Here is a 24,646-nt window from a genome sequence, read left to right on the forward strand (position 1 = left end):
TTAGCTCCATCAATGCTTTCTTTGTGCTCATAAAATTATACATACACATAAAGCGTAAACGACTCTGTTCATGACTGTGTATACAGTAGCTCCCGAAGTCCTTGACCCCATAAAAGGAAAGTTTTGCTGAGTAAATCTAGTTGTGTATAAGCGCCAAAATTCTTACGCTGTTGTAGGTACACCATGTTTCTAACATTACAAGGATGTTGGTGACCCGTTCCAATGCCAACTTTAATGGCTTTTCGCCACTTCGGTTAATCCATTTAGGACCTACAGTTGGGTTTTCGTTATTACACTACTATCGGAAACGCATCACTTGGGTCTGATGGGCGAGAACGTTCAGTGTGTATGAATGGGATAGAGGAATAATTGTTTCTGGTGCCAACATTTTGCATACCGTTAATCGAAGAATTTCTGGTTATATCTAGTACAGGAACGATGAGAGTGATGAACAAGTAGACATGATTTGGTCTCACAGTTTTCACCAGGTGAATCGTACTAATAGTGCAATGTAATGTTTCCTAATGTTCTACCTTTGCGGCGTGACCTATGCTTTTCATTTTTGGTACTTTGGTATTTTTCTGAAGGACGTACTGAGCTCGAAAGAGGAATTAGAGAACAAAATCGCTTCAAACATTTCTTCAACTAATAAATTTATTCAATGCTTTTGAATCATAAATCTAAATAATGTTCCATTCGCTTGAATGAACTAGATCTGACAGATTTCAAATATTCCATGAACTGAGGCTAAAATTAAGGACATTTGAAGTAAAATTAAGAACGCTTCCCAAAATCATCGAAATTACGAACATGCCCTTTAAAATAAATACGGTTGCTAACCCTAATATTGAGGTATCATCAGAGTAGCTTGTACAGAAATTGATGGTTGCCAAACACTAATTTCGAATTTTAATTCAAGATTAATACAAATCGTAGAACCGATATAGTATCTTTAAACTGCAATAAATACATAACTTATTATTTATAATAATTAGAAGATTCCAACAAAACTTATTTTGAGATACTTCCTATTAAAAGTGTACCGATTTTGGCATAACTTTATGAACAGAGATGCAAAAAACTATTTTGACCCAGAGTGCAGTGACCAAACCGGGGCCAACATAAAAAATTCTTTTCTATATCACTCCGGTTGTCATTGTTGTCATAGTCCACCCGAAAACGTTGTCACCTCGAACAAGATAACGAGCACTAAACTAGATGTATCAGTCTATCGATAAAAGCAGTTTAATGTTCAAAATCGTTAACCAGATTCTTCCAACCAGCACACTTAAGTTGCAATAACAGCTTGTTGTACTTAAATATTTATCTGACCAGCTCAAACAGTTTTCACAAAACAAGGGAACAACCACAAGCACAACGATAAAAAGTTTAAAGATAGTCTATTTCCAACCAACTTCCCAGAACCCGAACCGACCGCCAAGCGCAAGTTTAACATTGGTGCACGGTTTGCCTTTCTCGCTTCAATGGCGACGGAAGGAGTGTGCGACTGGACATCGGAGTGTAGGCGCTCGGTAGCTTTTCAATCTTGATAAGACTAGTCACAAAAGTTTCTTGCTTCCAGGTTGTTATCAGTCGTTCCCTGATTTGAGCTGTTTGGATGTTCACGTTCTTTTCGGCAGATAGCAAGGCAACGAGTAAAAATCAATATGACATTAGTGGGTAGGTGAACAAAATTGATTGCATCGATGGCACAGTTTGAAGGCGGCAGCCTAGTTGTTTCACTCTTAGTTTATGCGCGGTAATATCCTTTGATTTGTTGATATTATTATCAACAATCGTTACTGATAACAGTGGGAGATGATAAGATGTTGCTGATATCTGTTATAAGCATTAGATTCTTCTACGAAAATCGATACTAAATTTCTCTTGGCGTTATAATAATTCTCTACCCATTACTTCTATCATTCCAGACCATCACGGCCAATCCTCGTCTATTATTCTTCGCCTTAGCAAATATTTGCTAGTGCCACAAAATAGTCGGGCACAAACAAATTCTATCAATTTCGGGATGTTTGTTCAATGAAACCAGGACACGAGTCTGCTGCAAACTCTCCGGGCGCAGGCATATATTGACGGCTATCGGCGCCATATCACTAGCGTCATACTGGCGACCAGAGGCAGATAGATGATGAGGTCATTAGCAACCGGGGCCAAACTGCCCGTTCTAGCCGATAACTGCTCCGAATTGGGTAATATCTTGCAGGTGTCCAAGCAAGGTGGAACGTTCGACATGGCAGCGTCCTCTCTCCAGCAGGAGGTCAATCTGTCGCGACGGGCCTGTAGGGTACCGGACCATAATCAAGCTAGTTACAATGCACAACCAATATTCACGGAACTTACCAATGGTGCTAATCCAACGCCTGCAACGTCGAATCGAGAAGATGCTTTTAATCTTTGCACTGTAAATAGAGGGAGCAGTAGTGAAACGACTAGTGAAGATCATATAGTTACAAGTGGTTCTCAGTTCCATAGGCCAGGCCAGCGATCCTTGTTGGCCGAGGTGAAGAGTTTTAACAGTTACCGGCTAGTATTCAGTTGTGATTTGTTTGCGCAAATTTTCCTGTTATTTAAGGCTTTAGTGATGAATACTGTCCCGTTTAAGGCAGACAGTATCCGGCGCCCGGTGCGTTCCGGTAGAGGCAGTGACGGAGTTAGAAAAAAGTTAGCAAAATTGTGCATATGTGTGATCATGGTCAGTGTTATTTTCGGAAATGGAGGTTTGGTGTTAGCTAGGCCCAATCGGAGCAATGTGGCGACGAGTGGAGAACAAGCTGTGGTGAGTATTTCTAGAGAAAATTTTCAATAGGACGTAAGTAACAATGAGAGATTCTCTTTGGGGTCTTTCTCTTCTGTTCATTACTCGGCCATTTCAGCATTTACTACTCTACTCTTTGCATAATATTCTAGTAAAAACCGTCGGCTTTCGATATGTACTGGAAAATTAGTGCAAAGTGCTGTAATGACGTCGTAATAAACGAAAGAGAAAGTAAACAAAGAGAGGCTCTCAATGTTACTTACGTCCTATTTAAAATTTTCTCTAGATTTCTATTGTTTCTTGTCAAAATTCAGTTTATTTTTTTTTGCAAGCGACCTGAGCATTTTTGTCTCATGAACGTATGCTAATCTTTATCAGTATGTAGTTTTGAATGTACTAACGTCCATTTATCGCAAAGATTAAAATGTATACTTTTCTTATGTCCGATTTGAACATAATCCAGCATAACTATTAGTGGGATAATCGTTAAGGTCTGAAGATGAGTTTCTAGTTTTACACCCCGTAACAGCATGATTGGATATATGGAAAAAAAATCCATTCATAAAAAAGATCACAATTTCGTGAACTAAGCGATTTATAAAAATCGTGACCAAGTTCCTGAAATTATGAATAATAAATCACGTATTCATGACACTATTGACGTTTCCAAAAAAATCGCCTCAATAAAAGAAACATGGCGTTACATTCGTATGTTTGGTTAGGTTACAGTGGTTATTCCCATGGACTTATTTAGATTTTGTTATGATTCTTATTCATAACTAGCGAATAGGGGAATTATGGTTAAAACCGACACCTTAAGCTTAACACTTTTTCTAAGTTGCCACAAAACCAAAAAAATTATAATTTTAATGCACAATTCTTCTTCAGAAAATTCTTAACAAGACTTAATTTTTTCAGCGCTTCGAAAAATTAATTTCATTAAAAATTATTGGTTGTAAAACTTGGAAAACAAAGTGACTTTTTGTAGGCACTGCGGGTAAAACCGACACCCTATAGGGGTAAGATCGACACCCCCTTTAATTTATTTTCTCTCCACTTTATTAAAATCTTTATCTTTATTAAAAATTAGATATATGCGTGATTAATAAAGTGTGAGTATGTATGATGCAAAATATGTGCTTTTTATTGCTTCATCATGTAGTGAGGGGAAGATAGTTCGAAAGCGTAGTACTAGAAATAAGAGTATTTTATGCTATAGGATTATTTATTGATATGAGTATTTCCAAATAATCCTTGCGCACATCATTGCAACTTCCAGTGTCATTTTATTTCGTAAGAGAAGATTTGCAAGCGTTCTACGTTCTGCTAATTGGATTCATTCACTTATAAGTGACACACACACACATTTCTTAGTAAAACTATCTTTTTCAGATTTGATTTTTCGGACTCTGATTATCAACGATCTATTGGGGTATACATAATATCATTGTCTCATTGTGATAAAGTTCGTCTATGACAAACCAAGAAAACACTAGAAATTCGGTTTGATGAGCTTTTTGGAGAAATAGCAAAAGCTTCGATAGAATTAGATAAGCAAAAATTCCAATTTTTGATTTTTAAAGAGACTTATAAGAAATAAACACAATAAAAGTATTTCTGTGTATTTCAGCTATTACTATAGTGTGCTAATAGTGTAATTGAAGTGTCACAAAGATCCCCAGCCTTTTGTAATGAATCGCAAGTAAACACAACCATCTTAACAGTGTGTCGGTTTTACCCTAAGCAAAGGGTGTCGGTTTTACCCCAACAGCGCACATTTTTTTATAAAAGCAATTAAAAATATTGAATTTCTCAAACTCGTCTTCAATGCATCTAATTGATCATAGGAAAGGCCGATAATAATAGGTACAGAAAAATGGGGTGATTTGAAAAGCTTTTGTTCGGTTAAAACCTTAAAATCTATCAACGAAATTTTACATCCAGACGAGTATGAACGCTGCTGTCGTATGTTTTGTTTATTTTTCTGATATTCGGCGCACTAACGTAAATCCAATTTTTATTCAAATGCTCTAGATAAACGTACTAATAATAATGTATCATTATGAAATGAATAAAAATTTGATTTCTAGGCAAAGTTGTGGGGTGTCGGTTTTACCCACAGTGTCGGTTTTTCCCACAATTCCCCTACCCGTCGCGCGTTGCTGCAACTTTCAACGAAATAGGAATATATCACAATTTGTTCCGAACGCCATCTGGCGGGCAGATAATCCCCAGCCAATAGTACACAAACACGCTTCATAACAAATGTCTACTACGTATAAATTTTTACGGCAATCGGATAAGCCGTTCGGGAGTCCATACATCATATACATACAAACATTGACTTTTATATACATAGATTTGGTGATGCACTGGTTTCTATAAAAATCTTAACTAAAAGAGCCGATGGTTAAACTAAATACCAATTTGTATTTGATCTTCAGGATTTCAGGACATCAGTAACGCTTTTGTAATTTCTACTAACATTACCATGTTACGAGATTCTTCTGACAGAGTATAGTGTGTTTTGATTTCAGGATCTTAGTCACAATTTTCGTAATTTAAATGCATGCCATCGTGATATATGAACCTTGATCGTGTTATCGAATTTGGATCGTGTTCATGATATCACCAGTTTAATCGTTAGATTTATTTTTTCCCTTGGTCTTATCGTGATATGTTATTTTTAGGTTACCATCGGATTTTTTACTCGGAATAACGAGACACTATGAACTGGATCATAAAAGTGTGACTGACTGACGGTATCTTGTTTTGTAAACTCACGGAAAACCGATTCATCACAATTTCAACCAAAAAATTAGTTTATTTTTTGATTTCGTTCTAAGTTTTTGCTGAAAACAATAATTCAGCGCTGTTGTTTTGATGCTGTCAGTGTCAGTCTAGACACGAGCGTATCAGCCTAGCACAAAGCTTGAAAAGCTTACCTGAGTTAAAGTATGAAAAGTTTGTCTCAGCTTGTAACTTTTGCTTCAGTCCGGACATAATCGCATATATCGTTACACTACCGTTTCAGGCAGGAGACAAACAACTGGAATTCAACTGATTTCATTGTTGAATTAAACTAGTTCATCGTAAAATACAACATAGGTTATTTCAAACGTTTTGTTCCACGAACCGACGGATAAAGGTATGGAATTAAATTGTTGAAATATTTCGGAGGCTAGTAATTCACACGTAAATATAATATTGAGTTATGCTTCTCATGTTAAATTATCTTTTTATGAACTGCAGACTTAAAAGAGATGAAATGGTATTTATAGATTGTTGGAAATTGATTGATAATTTCAATTTCGGATGAATCGTATAATTTTTACTTCTTTTCTATTCGGTTAGCCAACACTACAAAAAAAAACCTGTTTTAATCCACCTAGCGGTGCAATTGTGCCTTTCTCATTTCTCCAAACTATGATTTAATAGCTGGTTCGTACAATATAACATTATGGAAATGTCTTTCATTCTTATTACACTTGGCAAGTACATATATAAGAGCACCTTTTTGCATTCATCGCGGTATCGGTTTGAATCGGAGTTTTCTATGTGATCGCACTCCACAACCCGTAACTCCGGAGCCGGAAGTCGGATGGAGACGGAATTTAATATCAGTTTCCGGGGACGCAACACCTTTCATTTGAGACTAAGTTGATCAAATCGGTCTAGCCATTTTCGGGAAACCAATATAACCGTTATTCTGAATTTGGATGCTTCCGGATCCGTCGATGGTGGCCAAAGAGACTCTGAATGACTGTTGGTGACCTAGATCTACAAATTCAACAGTTGTGATTACATTTTGGAAAAAAATTCACCATTTTACATTCATCGCAGAATTCGTTAGAATCTGGATTTGCTGCGTGATCATACGTATCACCCTGTAATTCAGGAACCAGAACTCGGATCCACACAAAATTCAACAGCAGCTAATAGACCTTTCGTTTAAAATCAAGTTTGTCAAAATCAGTTCAGAAAATTCCGAGAAACCGATGTGGACAAATCAACAAATTTTGTTTTGTAACCATACTCTTCAACTCGTAATCCGGAACAAGATGTCGGTTGAAAATGAAATTCAATAGCAACCTATGGGAATATTATACCTTTCATTTGAATCTTAGTTTGTAAAAATCGGTTCAGCCATCTCCGAGAAACCGATGTGGACATTTTGTTAACAAATCCGCACATACACACACACACATACATACATACATACATACATACATACATACATACATACATACATACATACATACATACATACATACATACATACATACATACATACATACATACATACATACATACATACATATATTTTGCGATCTCGGCGAACTGAGTCGAATGTTATATGAGACTCGACCCACCGGGCCTCGTTTGAAAAGTCGGTTTTTGGAGCAATTGCATAACCTTTCTATATGAGAAAGGCAAAAGAATAATATTTAATTAGCTTAATCAACATGAGTTCAATGTTATCTTCATGGGATTATATTTTGGAATGTTGGTGGAATGGGTTTGAAAGTGGAGGGAATGGGGGGTTAGTAGAGTGGGAGTGGAGGATGCGTCAGAAATCCTTCATCTTATTTCGGTATACGGGGTGGATGAAGGAAATGCGGGCGTGAGGGTGGTCCAAGGGGAGGGGAGTGATGTGAGTGAAAAAGGTAGGTGTAAGGGCACGGCAAGGGGGAGGGAGGGGCGGCGACGCAATACTCAAGTGCATATTTTGCCTTCCATTTGAGACTTGGTTTGAGAAAATCGGTGCAGTCATCACCGAAGAACCGGTGTGACTTTAATTGTGGAATATGCCCGGAATTCCGGACTTCCGGAATCGTCGATGGTGGACAATATATTCAAAGAATGTTTAATTGGCAATCAGTGATCTAGATCTGCGATTAGAAGTAATTTGGTGACCATTTCAATAGTTTTTAGCCTCTGAGGTATTACGATTGTACCGATTTATATGGGAAATTCCAGTGTATCCTTACTAACACCCCTGTAACTCCAGAAGCAAGAGTCAGAACCGAATGAAATTCAGCAGCAGTCAATGGCATTACTGTATCTTTCATTTGAAATCAACTTTGTAAAAATCGGTAGAGAATTCGTTGGGGAATGGGTGTGATATTAGTTTAGGAACTTGGCGGGTTCCCCGGGGGCGTCATGAACCGTCATAGGTGGCCAATGTGGTCAAAGCTGCTTTAATTGATCATTAGTGATCCAGACCCGCAAACTAGAGTAATGTTACATCAATTTTAATATGTTTTACATCATTTGAACATCATGATGGTACCAGTTTATATGGGAATTTGCTGTGTGACCGCACTCTTCAACCCGTAACTCCGGAACCGGAAGTCGTATCAACTAAAAATTCAATAGCAGCTTATGGGAGCGTTATACCTTTCAGATGAAACTAAGTTTGCGAAGATCGGTTCAGCCATCTCTGAGAAAATTGTGTGAGTTTAAATGACACACACACACATATACACACACACATACACACACATACATACACACACACACACAGACATTTGCCGATCTCGACGAACTGAATCGAATGGTGTATGACACTCGGCCCTCCGGGCCTCGGTTAAAAAGTCGATTTTTACAGTGATTGCATAGCCTTTCTTTATATGAGAAAGGCAAAACTTCATTCTTTTTCCTCATCTAGTTTGTCATCTCAAGCGATGAAAAACATGATCACATTGTATATTACAATATTACGTAATCATTGAAATTTTACGATATAATCAACTCAATCCGAAATAAAAAGATTTTGACAATACTTTTAACCTTCAGTAGTATAGGAGTTCCACGAAGATCCGTCCGAAAATCTTTAAAATCTTAGATTCCAATGAAACTTTACACGTTTCACCGTCATGCAAGACTAAATATTTTCCACAGGTAATAAGATTATTTTGACTCAAGAGCAACTTTTCAAAAGGGCGTAAACGTTTCTACGTGAATGAATTTCAAAATTTTTTTGTTCGATTACTGTATTTTATACAGCAAAACTATCTGAGAACGAGTTACAGGGAATGAATACTTCTGTCTGAAAAAAATATACACTGAAAAAAATGTTGTGTCATTTTTCAAAAAAACAAAAATTTATGATAAAAATTTAAATTGCGAAAAAACCCATTTTTTAAATTTTGTTACCAAAAACCTAAAGAGAAAAGAAACATTTTGAATGTGATTGCATGATGGAGAAAAAATCGGTAAAAAAGTTTTCCTAACAATAACTTCGTACATGTTTTTAAATTTCATACTAATAGACATACAAAATTGTAATTCTATTACAGAATATAATGCTAAGCACCATTTAAAATCAAAATGCATTTAACAAAAATCTTCCAAAATGCGATAGTTTTCGAGATATTTGAAATTTTGCTCCTTCAAAAACAATTGATTCGTGTAATTATGCTCTTTTTAAAAGTTATTCGCGTTACCCCATCAAAAAATGTCAAAAATTTAATGTTTATCGTTTTAAAGACGTAAAAGCTACTTTTTTAGTGTATTTGGATCCTGGAGAAGCTTTCAATAAAAAAGTTTTCCTAACAACAACTTTTGACATTTTTTTATAATTCTTACTATTTGCAGTCAAAAATACAATTTTCTAAACGCCATTTTAAATCGAAATGCTCTTAACAAAAATTTTCTAAAATGTAGTAGTTCTCGAGATATTTTAACTTTTGTTTTAACAACACAATTATTTTGTTTTATTACGACCTTGTCATAAGTTAGTCGCGTTTCTCCATCAACAATAATAGGTTTTTCAAAAGGCCCGTAAACTTTCCTGCAACTTTCTCTTTGACATCAAGGTGATATTGTGAAACATTTTAAAGTTACATGAACACAACCAACATATGATTCAGCTATATAGTTTAATCAACAGACCCTATTGTTGATGGAGAAACGCGACTAATTTATGAAAAGGTCGTAATAAAACAAAATAATTGTGTTGTTAAAACAAAAGTTAAAATATCTCGAGAACTACTACATTTTAGAAATTTTTTGTTAAGAGCATTTCGATTTAAAATGGCGTTTAGAAAATTGTATTTTTGACTGCAAATAATAAGAATTATAAAAAAATGTCAAAAGTTGTTGTTAGGAAAACTTTTTTATTGAAAGCTTCTCTATGATCCAAGTACACTAAGAAGTTGCTTTTACGTCTTTAAAACGATAAACATTAAATTTTTGACATTTTTTGATGGGGTAACGCGAATAACTTTTAAAAAGAGCATAATTACACGAATCAATTGTTTTTGAAGGAGCAAAATTTCAAATATCTCGAAAACTATCGCATTTTGGAAGATTTTTGTTAAATGCATTTTGATTTTAAATGGTGCTTAGAATTATATTCTGTAATAAAATTACAATTTTGTATGTCAATTTGTATGAAATTTAAAAACATGTACGAAGTTATTGTTAGAAAACTTTTTTACCGATTTTTTCTCCATCATGCAATCACAATCAAAATGTTTCTTTTCTCTTTAGGTTTTTGATAACAAAATATAAAAAATTTAAAAAATAGGTTTTTTCGCAATTTAAATTTTTATCATAAATTTTTGTTTTTTTCGAAAAATGACACAACATTTTTTCAGTGTATATTTTTTTCGGACAGAAGTATTCATTCCCTGTAACTTGTTCTCAGATAGTTTTGCTGCATAAAATACAGTAATCGAACAAAAAATTTTTGAAATTCATACACGTAGAAACGTTTACGCCCTTTTGAAAAATTACTCTTGTATCAAAATATTCCAATTGCCAGAGAATATCATGGAGATTCATACAACGAACACACCTGCAAAGTTTCGTTCGAATCGACGATGGTCATATTTTGCGGTCGGCCCGTTTCTCATGGAATCCCTCATATATATGTATTGAAACAAAATGTCAATCAAATTCTAGATCAAATTCATTCATTTTTTGAAAGGTTTTTAAAATTAAACTAGTTAAAAAGACGTCAGTTGAATTTCTGTTAATTGTGTACTGGTTCAGGTTGTTCCGTTCAGGCTAAGACATGCTTTACAAGCTGAGACAATGACCTATCTGCATAACCGTTATTCCCAGCGTGTTCTAATATCACGGTGTTCCTAAAACCGTTATTAACTAAAAAAATGACCATAAATTTGTCATACGGCATTCGAAAGATACAGTATCCAAGCATCTTCTCAGTGAATTTCAAAATGATCCATCGAGAGATTTGAGAGAAATTGCAATTTGAAGTTTTATGACACGTTTCATAAGGCTACCAATAAACATCCATGGGTTTGGTCTTATCTCTATAAACAAAAAAATATTTGTCTACTTATTTAGTACATGGCATTCGAAAGATATAGTAATCAAGTATATCCCCCGCAGGTTTGAAAATATTTCATTGACGGAATCGAAATTTATAACGGTTTGGGTGTGGTATGCGGTCATAGATGGGTTTACTACCAGATTTCAAGCGTGAATCCATGTTTGTCCATTGACTATTTAGATCGTTTATACGTGTCGCGGTTTTTAAAGGAAAACCTTACCATTTAATTACATAAATATAATGTACAAAAGGTGTTATTTATATGGTGCACTGAAAAAATATGAAAATAGGGTTGTCTACCAAATGTTAAATATAATGTGTAAATTAAAAAAAAATAGATTAAAGTTGGAATGTTTACTACAAAAGGCCATATCTCAATGGTTTGTTGACCGATTCTAATTATTTTTTCATTATTGAACAGGTAGACGTTTCATTGTTAATTTTCATTAAGAATAATATAAAAAGAAACAAGTTCATAAATTCACATGTACACTTACGCTATGTAACGACATAATTTGAAACTAAAATGTTCACCTGCCAAGCCGCATTACCTACAGAACAACTTTGCTGCATAGAGCAAATATTTGAGATTTCGAGATACAGCATCTTGAATTCATCCTTTCCTAGGTGAAGCGATGCCAAACTTATGACGGGTAGAGTATTAGCATCATCAGGAGTCACTGCTTTATTTTTTATACATGCAGAATGTTTAACAACTGACGAACAAACGATTCGTTATACGATTTTCCCGTGACGTCCAATTTCAGAGCATTCGCAAATCATGCTAAACTACATCGTTTTTCGTTTCAGCATTCAATGCTAATGGGCATCACCGAAAACACTTAATTACTCATTTATTTTCATTCATCGACACACGCGCGGATATAAACAATTAATATTTGAATATATGAGAATTTGTGTCATACTAACTGAAGTGTATTACCGGAACGACATTGAGTGATGGCCGGTATATACAATTCATCTTCGTAACATGATACCTGACATAATTGAATTTCAACAATGACAAACGAGTATTTGATATTCTCTTCCTCGTTTCTCTATTTGACCTAGTACATGAAACCTACCTAACGATATTTGTGAAGATGAACTAGGTGAGTCTTAGAAGTAGATACCAACCAACACCGATCCAGTTGGTGACACCAGGCAAAGTTTCAAGCAAGAATTCACCTTCGCTCGCTATGGCAATCATGGAACTGTCCATAGAGAACGACAAATCCGCGAACACTTGAACGCAAAGTAAACGCCACTTTTTTCCGCACAAGCATGACACAAACGGTCCAATGAACACCATTAGCGAGCAAAAACTTTACTATTCTTGTATACTTGGCCTCGAACTGTGTAGGTGTGTTAGGAAAGAAATTTAAGCACATGGCATCAGCACGCGATCTCGTGACTCGTGCGGGTAAGCGATGATGAAGATGAAAAATGATAACAAACAATCGAACTTGATAAACTGCTTCGGTGGTTGTTTTTATATGTGCATTAACCGTTCGCGAAACGTAGTTTTGACGTTAAAAGCGTTAGTTTATGAATTCAGCAAAACTTTAAAAAAATCGGTTTTCTTTTTTTCCTTTGATCGATAGCCACACTATTCGAATATAAAATCCTGAAGCTTGAAAGTCGTGCTGAGAATAACTTCGAAGTGTCTGTCCAGGAAACGAAGGGCGCGGTGAACAGGAAAAGTTATTAAACTTTTAACGAAGTGATGTCTGAGGTAGTTTTACACGGGTCCTAGCAGCGCTTGATGAACATGATGGTGGTGGTTCATATGATCAAACTTATTTCTTTTGCGAAAAAATTGTTGGGTTTAGCTGAATGGTATGTTCGGAAAAACGGTGATAACTGAGGTAAGCCATATTTTGGCTGCGCACAGTTAGTTCCACAATTCACCGCATAGAGGGCGCCAAACTAAACTAATTAAGGGAGATAGAGTGTAGGTGGGAATTCCACGAAGATCCGTCCAAAAATAATTAAAAAGAATTTTTTTAAAAGGGTGTAAACATTTCTACATGCATTAATTTAAAAATTGTTCTGTTCGATTACTGTATTTAATACAGCAAAACCTTCTGAGAACGAGTTCAAGAGAATAAATATTAATGTACGAAAAAAATACACACTGAAAAAAAATGTGTCATTTTTCACAAAAACAAAATTTAGTGTTAAAAATTTAAATTGCAAAAAAACCCATTTTCCAATTTTTTATATTTTGTCAATAAAAACCTCAAGAGAAAAGAAACGTTTTGAATGTTATTGTAAAAAAGTTTTTCTAACTATAACTTTATACATTTTAAATTTCATACTAATTGTCATACAAAACTGAAATTTTATAACAGAATATAATTCTAAGTCTCGTTTTAAATCAAAAGGTATTTAACAAAGATCTTCCAAAATGCGATAGTTTTCGAGATATTTGGAATTTTGTTCCAACAGAAACAGCTCAGCTGGATTCCAGAGCATGCAGGTATTACCGGTAATGTAGAAACGGACGGATTTTCGAACGAAGGAAGAACTGGAAACACAATGAAAATTCCAATTCATCAAGAAGAAAGTATGGGACGATGGCAAAGTGAATGGAACCGCACTCCATCGTTTTTGCGACAGATAAAACCGATCGTAGAAAAAAATGTAGATAGAAAATGTGCATCGAAACTGCGCACCCTAACCAGACTCAGAATCGGGTAAACCCGTTTCAGGCACTGATACATAATGCAAGCACAAACCCAGATGAAGTGCTGCTACTGCGGAATTCCAATAACAGTAAAGCCTTTTCTAGTGGCCTGGTGAGGATATGTTCAGATTCGACAACAGTGCAGTATCAACGGAGAAAGCAGTACTACGCTTCGTTCAAGAATCGAGGCTCGAGAACTCAGACCCAAATATTTCTCCATCCCTTTCTATACCTTCCTATTCTTTCCATTGACATGAATGCAACAAGCGTGGAAAAATGTGATAAATAAACATACTCTCTTCTAGCATCTGAATCATAAACTAAAAATTAAGTTTCAGATTCACGCTCCGCGCGCGATCATTCAAAAAAATACGTATGGCCACACGTTTATAGAAAATAATTAATGCACGCTATGTAACATGCACGCTAGCAGACGAGACAAAAACGTTAACATACAAACGCTCGGGTCCTTCGCGATCATTCACACACACCTACACCATCGATCTCGCATACAGCATAACACCCTGATGACTAAGTGAACGTTTTAGCACTTATAAATTCACAAACGCGGTCATGGAAGTCATAGACAACACATTCCATGGCGACATAATCGAGAACTCTAGTGATATGGGTAACTCACTTCCTGCCAGAAAGCGAACCGTACAAACTAAATGACGGTTTGCGTGACCATCCAAAAACACACGCGAATATGTAAATGGCAATACGATTACAAAACCGAATTTACACACGCGAAGTCATGTATACGCAAGTACACGCGACAAACTCGTTAACATACGAACGCTTAAGCCCTTTGTGATCATACACGCACATCTACACCCGGGATCGCGCAAACTTGATAACACCTCGGTCATAAGGTGAACGTTTTAGTACTTACGAAGATACAAATGCGGTCTCAAACGTGAATCCACAAACGTCCGTGCTAGCGCGATCATGAATCATTCACGTCCGGAAGTCTTCACCCTCCGTCCTCGCTACATAGGCCCATACATTCTGTTGGTTCAATCAAAAATAACGCTCATATCTACTAGACACGGTTCATTCCGACATGACCGGGAACTCTAATCATATGAAAGAATTCCCTTTCTTCTAGCATCTGAACCGTACACTGAAAATTATGTAACGGGTTCACGGTTCACGCGCAATAATCCAAAAACACACGCGAATATGCGATAAGACACATGGTTATAAAATCAAATGTGTACACGCGAAGTTACATACACACTAAAACACGCGACATACAAACATCCACGCGATTGAACACGCTAACGTACAAACGCTCGAGCCCTTCGCGATGATACACCCCTACGTACGCATACATCTGTACCGTGTAACAAATATCACATTCAGAATCACGGCCCGCTGCAATTGGTCTTGAGCAGTGCTTTAGTAGGTGACATTATCCGTCTCGTCTGCAATTGTAGTGAGTGATTCTGACGGAGAGCCTTTCCAAGTATCTAGCTCTACAGCTCCAGTAGGATAACTCTCGAAAAAAGCACTAAAGATTTTTCATGCCAAAGCTATGTGGAAATTTCATACCATACAACTCAAAACCTTTGCAACCCACATTCAATGGAGAAACATTTCGTATTCATGTGAAATTTGTTCAAATATAATCTGAAACACCACATCGACTTCGTTGTTGTAAAATTCTTTACAGTTTTATCATATTTATCAGTTTTATATTTTATCATTTTACAGTTGTATTATTATCAATGTGAAAATTTAAAATACTTTCAATCATGATTCGGAGTACCCGAATTGCTCGGCCACGATGATAATGATGATGACGTTACTTTTGAAAATGCGTAGAGCTGAGAGGAAATGTCTATACAAATAATAAAGAGAATAACTTCTCCCAAAATTATTCACCATTAGTTTTATTTGGTTCATCGATTAAAACAGTCTCGGTGCGGCTGTCGAAAGCAGTATTTTTTTCCATTTTCTTGAAGTGGAATAATTTCTGAATATGAAACAATGTCAACCGATCTGCAAAAAATCATATTTTGCTGAAAGATTAATCGACTGCGTACACTTTTTACTCAATTAACTTTTCGCGAAGTCGCACCAGATTGTACCTATGGCAAAAGGACCGAACGTGATCATTGCGAATTCCACAATTCACATGCCGATTAAGCGAAAAAAGCGTGCAGTTTCATCTAAAGCAAGACATTAGACGAATAGTAATTATGCAGCAGATCTTTACATAATTCACTTGATTTAATTATTTGTTGTTTCCAACAAAAATCTAGTTACCTGGCATACATTTTTTCAATTTTTAAGCGAATTTCGAAAAAGTTTCTTCTATGAATTGTAGCCTACATTAATTGCAATCGATTGATTTATAAATATGTATATGTCACCGCTTTTAATTAAAATTTATAAATGTTTACAATGTTTGCTTGCCGCGCTTGCATACATTGTCATTTGACAATTCGGCAAAAACTGTAACAGCCATTTGGGCCAAGCGAGCTCGCGGCAACGCCGTCAACCAGTTATTTGGAATCCGTGCGCGGCGAAAGTTCGACATGGGATAACTTAATTACAAATGGCTGGCCATTTTTTCTCGATGGTATGATGTGAAGTATTATAAGTAATATATGTATTTTTGTGATTAAGAAAAACGTCAAGAAGATCTATTTGCCATGAGACTTTTCAAAGCGGAAAAAATACGATGGATATATACTTCTTCGCCATTTCATTGCTAATTTTATCGTTAAAATCGGTCAATAGGGTCTCTCGCAACTTCTGAAATCAAACGGGCTATAAACTTTAAATGATAATGCTTCCATCATTTTTTTTTCGCGGAATCCACCTGGATTCTCATTTTGCTATGAGAAGTATTATCGAAATTGAACCTTCCAATGACATTGCATTTTTACCTACTTTGGGTACTTTGTCTCAAATCCGTTACACCTGATACTCGAAGAAAGTTCTTCTCGGGGATTTCTAACGGCGTTTATGTAGTGGGGATGCGGGTCGAAAAACGTATTCCTTCCCACCATTCAAAACACCCGGAACAAAAATTTACGCTAGCAACGCTAAGCACCTATCAAGGACAGATTAGTTTGTGACAATATTGTCTTTAGACGGCATACCTTGAGCGAATCCGGTGGTTCACTCATCACCTGCTGTCAAATCCAATCCGCAGCCTGAAATGTTATCATCTGATATACACTACTGGTTAGGTCATTGTGACAACTCTAAAAGATGCGTCCAGCACCCCCAAATAAACAACCAGCCCCATCAGCGAGGAAGCTAATACAAATGACGATGGGATTACACTAGCGAGTCGCAAGTGCAGGAAAAAGTAAGAACAAGAAATTAATCGATGATGAAATTGACGAGAATGATTAAAAGAGAAAGTGAGAAGAAAGTTATCTATAGAGGTTTGAAAGCTATTCTATGTTCATTCTTCGGGTTTATCGAAAGGAATGATACTAGTTTTTGTTTCTGAATTTCTAACATTTTATCGATGATACTCCTTTAGCTGAAAACTAGTTTCAACTACAAGGGATTCGTAAACAGTAATACAGGGTAGACGATCCCTTATTTACTGATTAATTTGAAAAAAAAAAAAAAAAGCAGTAACAACATCAATGTAATCGATTACGTTTGAGGGTAACAAATGTTTTATGGCCTTCGAAATTAAAATTTAAAAGTCAAAATACGTAGCTAAACTAAAAAAATACTTCAAAGTCTGTTCAGTGGATACTTTGCAGTTTATTCCCCCAAAATCAGAATAATATCGGGCCTCAAGAGTAGGGTGTAATCCATTGATTATAAACCGTGTAATCAATAAAATAATGCGGCACCATTACTATCGTAAAGACTAAGAGACTATCTATCTTGAGTAGTATTCCGCTTACTAAATATTGCTAATATAGATTTTTGTTAAACATTTTCTTGAAAATTCTGCTGAATCTAAAAATGTTTAGATTATTTAACTAACGTTTACATGTTTTACTATTCTTTTTTTCATCTTATTGCAGATATCCGACCAACTAGTGGCGGTGGATAGTGAAAATTTCCGTTCGGGTATGAATTTCGGTCCTCTAGGACCGAGTGAAAGTCAATTGAAGCGTTCTGCTGAGCTAGCGTCTATTGTATCGTCAACAGTGTCAGCGGACAACAGCGGCGGTTACCAACACGATACCGGCCACGACATATCGGCAGACGGTGACGATGGTCACGGCGAAGGTCACGAGGTGCATCGATATCCGGTGGCTCAGGTTGAGTTTTCGCGCGTCGAGACGCCGTTCGTTATCGGTGTGTGGATTCTATCAGCCAGTATAGCAAAAATTGGTAAGTGTTGGTTTGTAAATAATAATAACGTAACAGTACCGGGTCATGAATTGCGTCAAAAACCGCCATAACAAATTCGGCATACCGCTGCCGTGTGTGCGTTATTTAAAACAGATTCAACTTAAATTACGTAAACGAATTTCATTAAGGTGCCTTTGTGGGTTGGTGCTTGATATAAAAATAACCGCCGATTTGTTTATCCAGCATGGTGATGTGGCTGGATGCATACGATAAACATGTTTATTGTTTTTGAAGAAAAAGCATGCTAAGCACTGCCACGGCGATATTGGAGTGTTTACAATATGTCGTGCTCCGGCGTGTGTCATATAGATATAAAATCGCAATTTTCCAGCGGTTGGAGCTGGCAAAAAATATGTTAACTAGAAAGTTCTGTCTGTTCATTGCTGTTAGTCACGAAGAGGTTGTATATATTTTTGTATTTTATGCTGCCTTTTACGAAAATTTTAAGTAAAATAGAATATATTTAAAATGTTTAGGTTAGCCGCATTTTATTTGTCCATGCACATTATTTTCGAACACAGATTTGCTTGTAGGCTGAGAAACCGCTCCGAAGTCTGTCATCAGCAGCGATGCGAAACTTTATTTTCTCAAATACCAACCAACTCAAATTTAAATTCAAAGCCTCCAGCAAGCATTCACTTTGAAGTCGGCGGAATTTTTATGCAAAAGCGAGCGCGTTCATTTCAAGTCGATACTTCTTCATTCATAAACCAAAACCGTCATCTGCCCTGTAGTGGCCAGTTCACGTCAACGTTGACATGTTTTCGAGCATACGTGAATAGCGTAAAGTACGTTCAGGGTATTTTTACTAGGAAAATGATTGACGCGAGATAGGCTGTATGAACGAATGATGCAAAGAAAGCTAAAACTTAAGCATAGTGGGGCATAATTTAAGACAAAGTTCAAACAAACCTGTCACCAAGCAGCAGTCTCTAGTCATTCGACGTATTCTATTGTCGATGATAATTCAGCCAAATAATCTAAGGAAATGAGGAACGAATCACATTTTTGTTCTTGAATATAAATTTGAGTAATGTGCGACCGCGGCGATTCATTGTTGCTCACCTTGTGAGATGTAAAGTGAAACGATTTTGTCTAGTTGTGTAGAAATTTCAAGAAGCAGCAATACTCTGCATTTTTATTTATCATCAGAGCCACGCTCAGGAAATATATTACAGATATGAAAATTGTCAAAAATAAACATACAATGTTGATGAAGGCTAACATCAGCTTGTTTCAAACGACAGCATCAAGATAAAAGCATTCCTGCCTAATCGTTCTTTGATGTCAATGTTTGCGGTGGTTGACAGTCGGTAAACTACCGATACATGACAACGTGCACTGTTCGTTAAGCACTACCAAGTAATCAAATAAAATTGTGCCTATAGGTGTATACTATTCACCCACCTCCATGTTTGCAAAAGTACTTCAAAGTAGGAGAGATTTTATGTTAGCTCTTGATAATAACTATTTCTTGAGTGTAGTCGACCATCGCAGGATTGAGCCATTTTTGGGGGAATTTGCCACCTAGGAACAGTATAATCCTTAACCAGAACGGTTCTCGAATCCAAAAACTCTTTTTTGTTTTGCTTAATTCTCTGATATACACAATTTGATCTAGAAACTACCACGGAATTCTTTTTGAAGGAAATCGTTCAACGAACCTACAAGTATATAGACTGAGAAAGAAGGCTCGAAGCGTTAAGAAATGAATTCACTGAAAATTCACTTATTTTATTGAGCACAGAGAAAAGATGCCTTAGAGCAGGAATCGAATCTGCGTTCTCCCAGTTTGATTCATGCTCGAGGGTAATTAAAATAAGTTTTTCGCTGACTACACGTATTTTAATTATTCATTTTCGGTTTTCATTTGAAAGCTTTTAAAATTTTAGCTTTCTCAGGTGAACCTTAACCCATTCATGATGTTGTTTACGAATCGTCGCTGTTGTGTTATTTTGACAAGCGCTCTTTAACACCTTTCACGAAGAAATTTTTTTTACAGTTCGAGATTTAATATCTTGAAAATTTTAACTGGTAGAATGATTTCGGTGTAAACAATCGATGCTTCTTTTTTTGTACAGTAATTTTGTTACTATCTTGTGTATTACCTGATACTGTGGAAAACAACTGACTGCATATCGTTTTGGGCTAGACCTTAGCGAGACAACTCGATAGAGTCCTTTTCATGTTACGAAATAAGGTTTAGTTCCAGTTGGGATGTAGACCCGAATGTATGTAGAATTGACGCAGCTTCATCATTTATATCCTTATACCGCTTGATTCTGAAAACTCAACGGAGCAATCGACCGAGATTTCTTCTCGCCTGACAGTACGCGTTCGTTCTTAATTAGAGTAATCAAATTGTTTTGCCCACAGCGCAGCGGACAATCGGTCTAATCGAAAGAGTCTGTCACGTTTGAATTAAGATTGATATCAATTCAATTACGTTCACACCGCAGAAGGCGTCACCGGCGAATGATCCATCCGATGGGCCTCGATTGGAAAATCAAGATATTCTGCTCCATTTGCCGTTTACATGTACATTGATATGCGGGTTCTTCTTCTCTGATGGCAAAAGCAACATCGTGCTCTCTTTAGACAAAGTGATCAATCGATATGCGGAGCGAATGGAAATTACTCGTCCAGCCTCGTCCCGTATAATGGACGTCTGGCAACGATCTCATTGAGATACAGTACAGGGATAGAAGGGGTAATATAGGGCAGCTGACCCAATAGTTGCGATAGCAGGTATAGTTGTGATAGTGATGAAAATTGGTTGTTTTTGATGATTTAAATAACGTTAAGGGAAAAATATCAGTTTATAAATTTCATATTTCTAATATTATTTAGAATACTACAAGAATTTGTGCTGTAGTAGTATCAAATATCTGCATAAAATGCTTTTTCTTTGCGGATTACATAACGACGGTAGCGCGCTAACCATTTCGCTATCAGGAGTAGTTTTTTTTTCTATGCGTATAACTAAGTGAAAACTAAACCGATCGTGTATATTTTTACATATACTTATAAAAGTTAAACCGTACTTTCCATAGTTGTATTACAACTATTGGGCCAGGGTAACCTAACATGTTGGTATAGTTGTAATAGTAAAGCCAGTTGTTTTTTTAAGTCCATAACTAAGTGAAAACATAACCCACCATGCATATTTTTACATATGCATTCTACTACTAAGTTAAACTGTACTTTTCAATATCAAAAGGTATAGTTTTGGCTATTTTTTCGCATAAAACGTGTATTACAACTATTGGGCCAGTACGGTCTGCCATGTCGGTATAGTTGTAATAGTAATAGCTTTATTTTTCTAACTGCAAAGCTAAGTAAAAACAAAACGCAACATGAATATTTATAGGGTAAGGTGGGGCAAATCCGACCATTGGGTAAACCCGACCCCTCTCTGTTATCGAAAATCGGAATCACTACGCGAACTAATATCAATGTTGTCGTGTAGAGCATCGAAAATAATCATAATGGTGGTATGACAGCATTGTATTAGTGTACATTGAGATGCTCAAACGACAATAAGTGTGTTTTTACAACTTTTGATTTGATTTTTGTGCATCATTGTCTTCAGGATATTTCTGATTGTTAAAGTGATTGCATAAAAAATGCAAGTGGATTTAAATTCTTTGATTAAAGCCCTACGAAGTGCGTAGATGATTTTAGCTCAACTTTTTTCATATTTTTTTTTAATTGCATCCTAACGAAAAATGATGCGGTGGGGCAAATCCGACCTTTAAATAGTGGGGTAAATCCGACCGCTTATTTTGTTAAAAAATGTTTATTTCTCAAATTGAAATATATTTTTATTGTTATTATTTATTATTTTTTTTGCACAGTTGTTCATAATTACAAACAAAAGACACAAAAACGTTATGAATATCGTATTCGTCGAGCAATTGCTGCGATTCAATTGGGAATATCTTCACGTGCTACTGCTCGTGATTTTGATAATCCAAGATTTACATTGAATTCCATTTTCTTCATGTTACAATTCAATAACATAACATTCATTGATTTATCATTGAAAAACCATAAAATTTGTGTAATATCTGTACTAAATCAACCAAAAACATAGGCGGTCGGGTTTATCCCACCATTTTTGAAAACAGCAAAAATAAACGTTTTCGTAAAACGGTTGCATCTTAAAATTTTCCCAAGATACGAATAAAAAGTTTTATATAGAAAGCTGCCCAGAAGTCTGACCTTCAATTTGGTATATAAAACGACTTGATCCGATGTAAAATGAGTATTTTACAGCCAAAACCATTTACTAGGTCGGGTTTGCCCCACCTTACCCTACATATGCATAAAAATAAGTTAAACTGCAGTTTCCAGTATCAAAAAATAGCTTTGGCTATTTGTTCTCATAAAAACGTATAGCACGACTATTGGGTCAAATCAGCCTGCCATGTTGGTATAGTTGTGTTACCTGTTGCATTAGTTGTACTACCATTTCCGTTCATATCAAAATGGTACGGATAGATGTTTTCTTTTTTGTTTCCACTGTTGCTCACATACTCTTATTCTGGTTCACTTTTTAATCGCCTGCTCTCTCAGTCCAGCTACCACTGATATGAGAGTTGTGTTTCAATAGATCAATATGAGAGTTGTGTTTCAATAGATTCAATAGATTGGGGTCGTTTTAATAAGGTTGACAACTTCAAAGTGGCAATACATTACGAAAATTACGTTCAATGGAAAAATAGAAATAAGTACACAAGTAGCCAGTTGTTAAATTTATTATTCGTAATTGTCCTCGTTTATTATTTTTACTCTTTATGATTTTTAACCAACAACAAAAAAAAACCTTTAACCTTTAAAAACCAAAAATCAAATTTGTTACAATTGTTTCAGAAATCTGTTATTCATCGTTGCGAAACATTATGATACTTTGACATCCAAACGGCAACCCACGGCTCCACGAAAACCTGTTAAGGATTGTCCGTTTCGGGGTCAAATCATGAAACGCTAAGCTTGGGGATGTTCTAAGATGTCACTAAATACCAATCCCCAGCTTGGAGAAGAACACTGGAATTTCATGGATTGAAATATGAAAAGATCCCCGGGTATCCTGTCGAACACATTACTGTAAAACCAAAAAACTGAAAATACAGTAATAATTGTTTATACAATTTATACTATTATACTATTGGAATTCGATAATGTTTAATGTTCGAATCATTATATTCGTTAAAATTGTACGAAATAACCCATGTGGATGAGCGAAAACAAATATTACAACTTTAGGAACATAGACTTCCAACTATAGGAACACTATCACAACTATTGAGTCTTACACAGCGTTTCCTTTTTTTTTTTTTTTAACATTTTGCAAAAAGTAGAGGTTTAACTTACATGTATGGATTTTTTTAGCTGTAGAATTGAAAAATCTTTCAAATGAATACAAATACATAGCATATATAAGTAAATTTGAGATAGTTTACTTTTAAAATTGCTTAGGCGTTGGCATAGTTCATCCACTATTGGGTCATCTCCCCTATCCAAAAAAATGTCACATCTTAGCTCCAATACGTTATCCTCGAGAATTTAGTGATATCTTTTGTCTAAAAAATTTTCTCTGTAACATTATCATTATGTTTTGAAAAATATTAAGTTTTTAAGACAATGAAAAGGTTTGGTTTTTAAGACAATGAAAGGCACCAGTGAATTACCCTTTCATAATATTAACATATTCTGTGTATTTTTCATTTACGTCCATCTACTACTATCTACTATCTTCAAAATATCCTCTCAATTTGGTTGCATTTAATAATTCGTGTGGGTCATCCGACAAAATTTTAATTATAAGATTAGCGATGCGCTAGAGAATAAAGCAATGATATTCGTTTGAAACTGTTAAAATTCATTCAACAATGGTTGAGATATATTTTATACAGTAATGCACATGTTCTTCCCAAATTCTAAGATAAACTATATCTGAATACAATTATTTAACCCTCGTATATAAATGTATCTATAAACCATTAGTTCAGAAATTAAAGAAACTATTTAATTCACGTCCGGGTTTTGAAAGTCAAGTCATGTCCCCCCATATTTGCAACCTTATGCAACTAGCGAAACAAATAATGTTCTTGATACCGTATATTATGATCAATGTTCGAATAGACTACCCAATATAGTAACAATTGAGGTTTTATGATAGTTTTTATTTCATCTTCCATCTTTGCGACAAGCGCATAGTCACTAATAGAACTTCTATTGTGCTTGTAGCGTGCTATAAAACTTCAATTGTTACTTGGGTTAGTCACTAGAGGCATCATTTTTATGGTCGTAGGTACAGTACACTCAAAATAATCTCGATAAGAAGCATATACATTATGGAGTTACACTACTGTAGAATTAAAAAAGCTAATTTTTTTGTTGGCCTAAAATGTGCTTTAGGGTATCAAATATATAATATATAATATATAAATGCTCCAATTTTTAATTTAGCCGCAAAGCCTTATGTATAACCTAAGTGTATTAAAACATTAACTGCGATTTTTTCGAA

At 35.7% G+C, this 24,646-nt stretch overlaps 1 protein-coding gene across 23 annotated transcripts in view; it reads left to right on the forward strand.

The window, feature by feature from the left end:
* The window catches only part of LOC131682192 (sodium/hydrogen exchanger 3), a 175,412-nt gene that overhangs the window by 60,654 nt on the left and 90,112 nt on the right, over window positions 1-24,646 (forward strand). For 22 of the 23 annotated variants that reach the window (XR_009304042.1, XR_009304041.1, XR_009304043.1 and 19 more), the window contains 2 exons: window positions 1,932-2,797; window positions 17,781-18,093. Coding sequence is in view for 20 of the 23 variants with exons in the window: in XM_058963488.1 (XP_058819471.1) it covers window positions 2,147-2,797; window positions 17,781-18,093 (964 nt within the window). In the remaining 3 variants the exon portion in view is untranslated. The remainder of the gene's footprint in view (window positions 1-1,931; window positions 2,798-17,780; window positions 18,094-24,646) is intronic. The other variant, XM_058963499.1, reaches the window with a different exon arrangement.

Source organism: Topomyia yanbarensis, chromosome 2 (assembly GCF_030247195.1).
Source record: "Topomyia yanbarensis strain Yona2022 chromosome 2, ASM3024719v1, whole genome shotgun sequence".
NCBI lineage: Eukaryota > Metazoa > Arthropoda > Insecta > Diptera > Culicidae > Topomyia > Topomyia yanbarensis.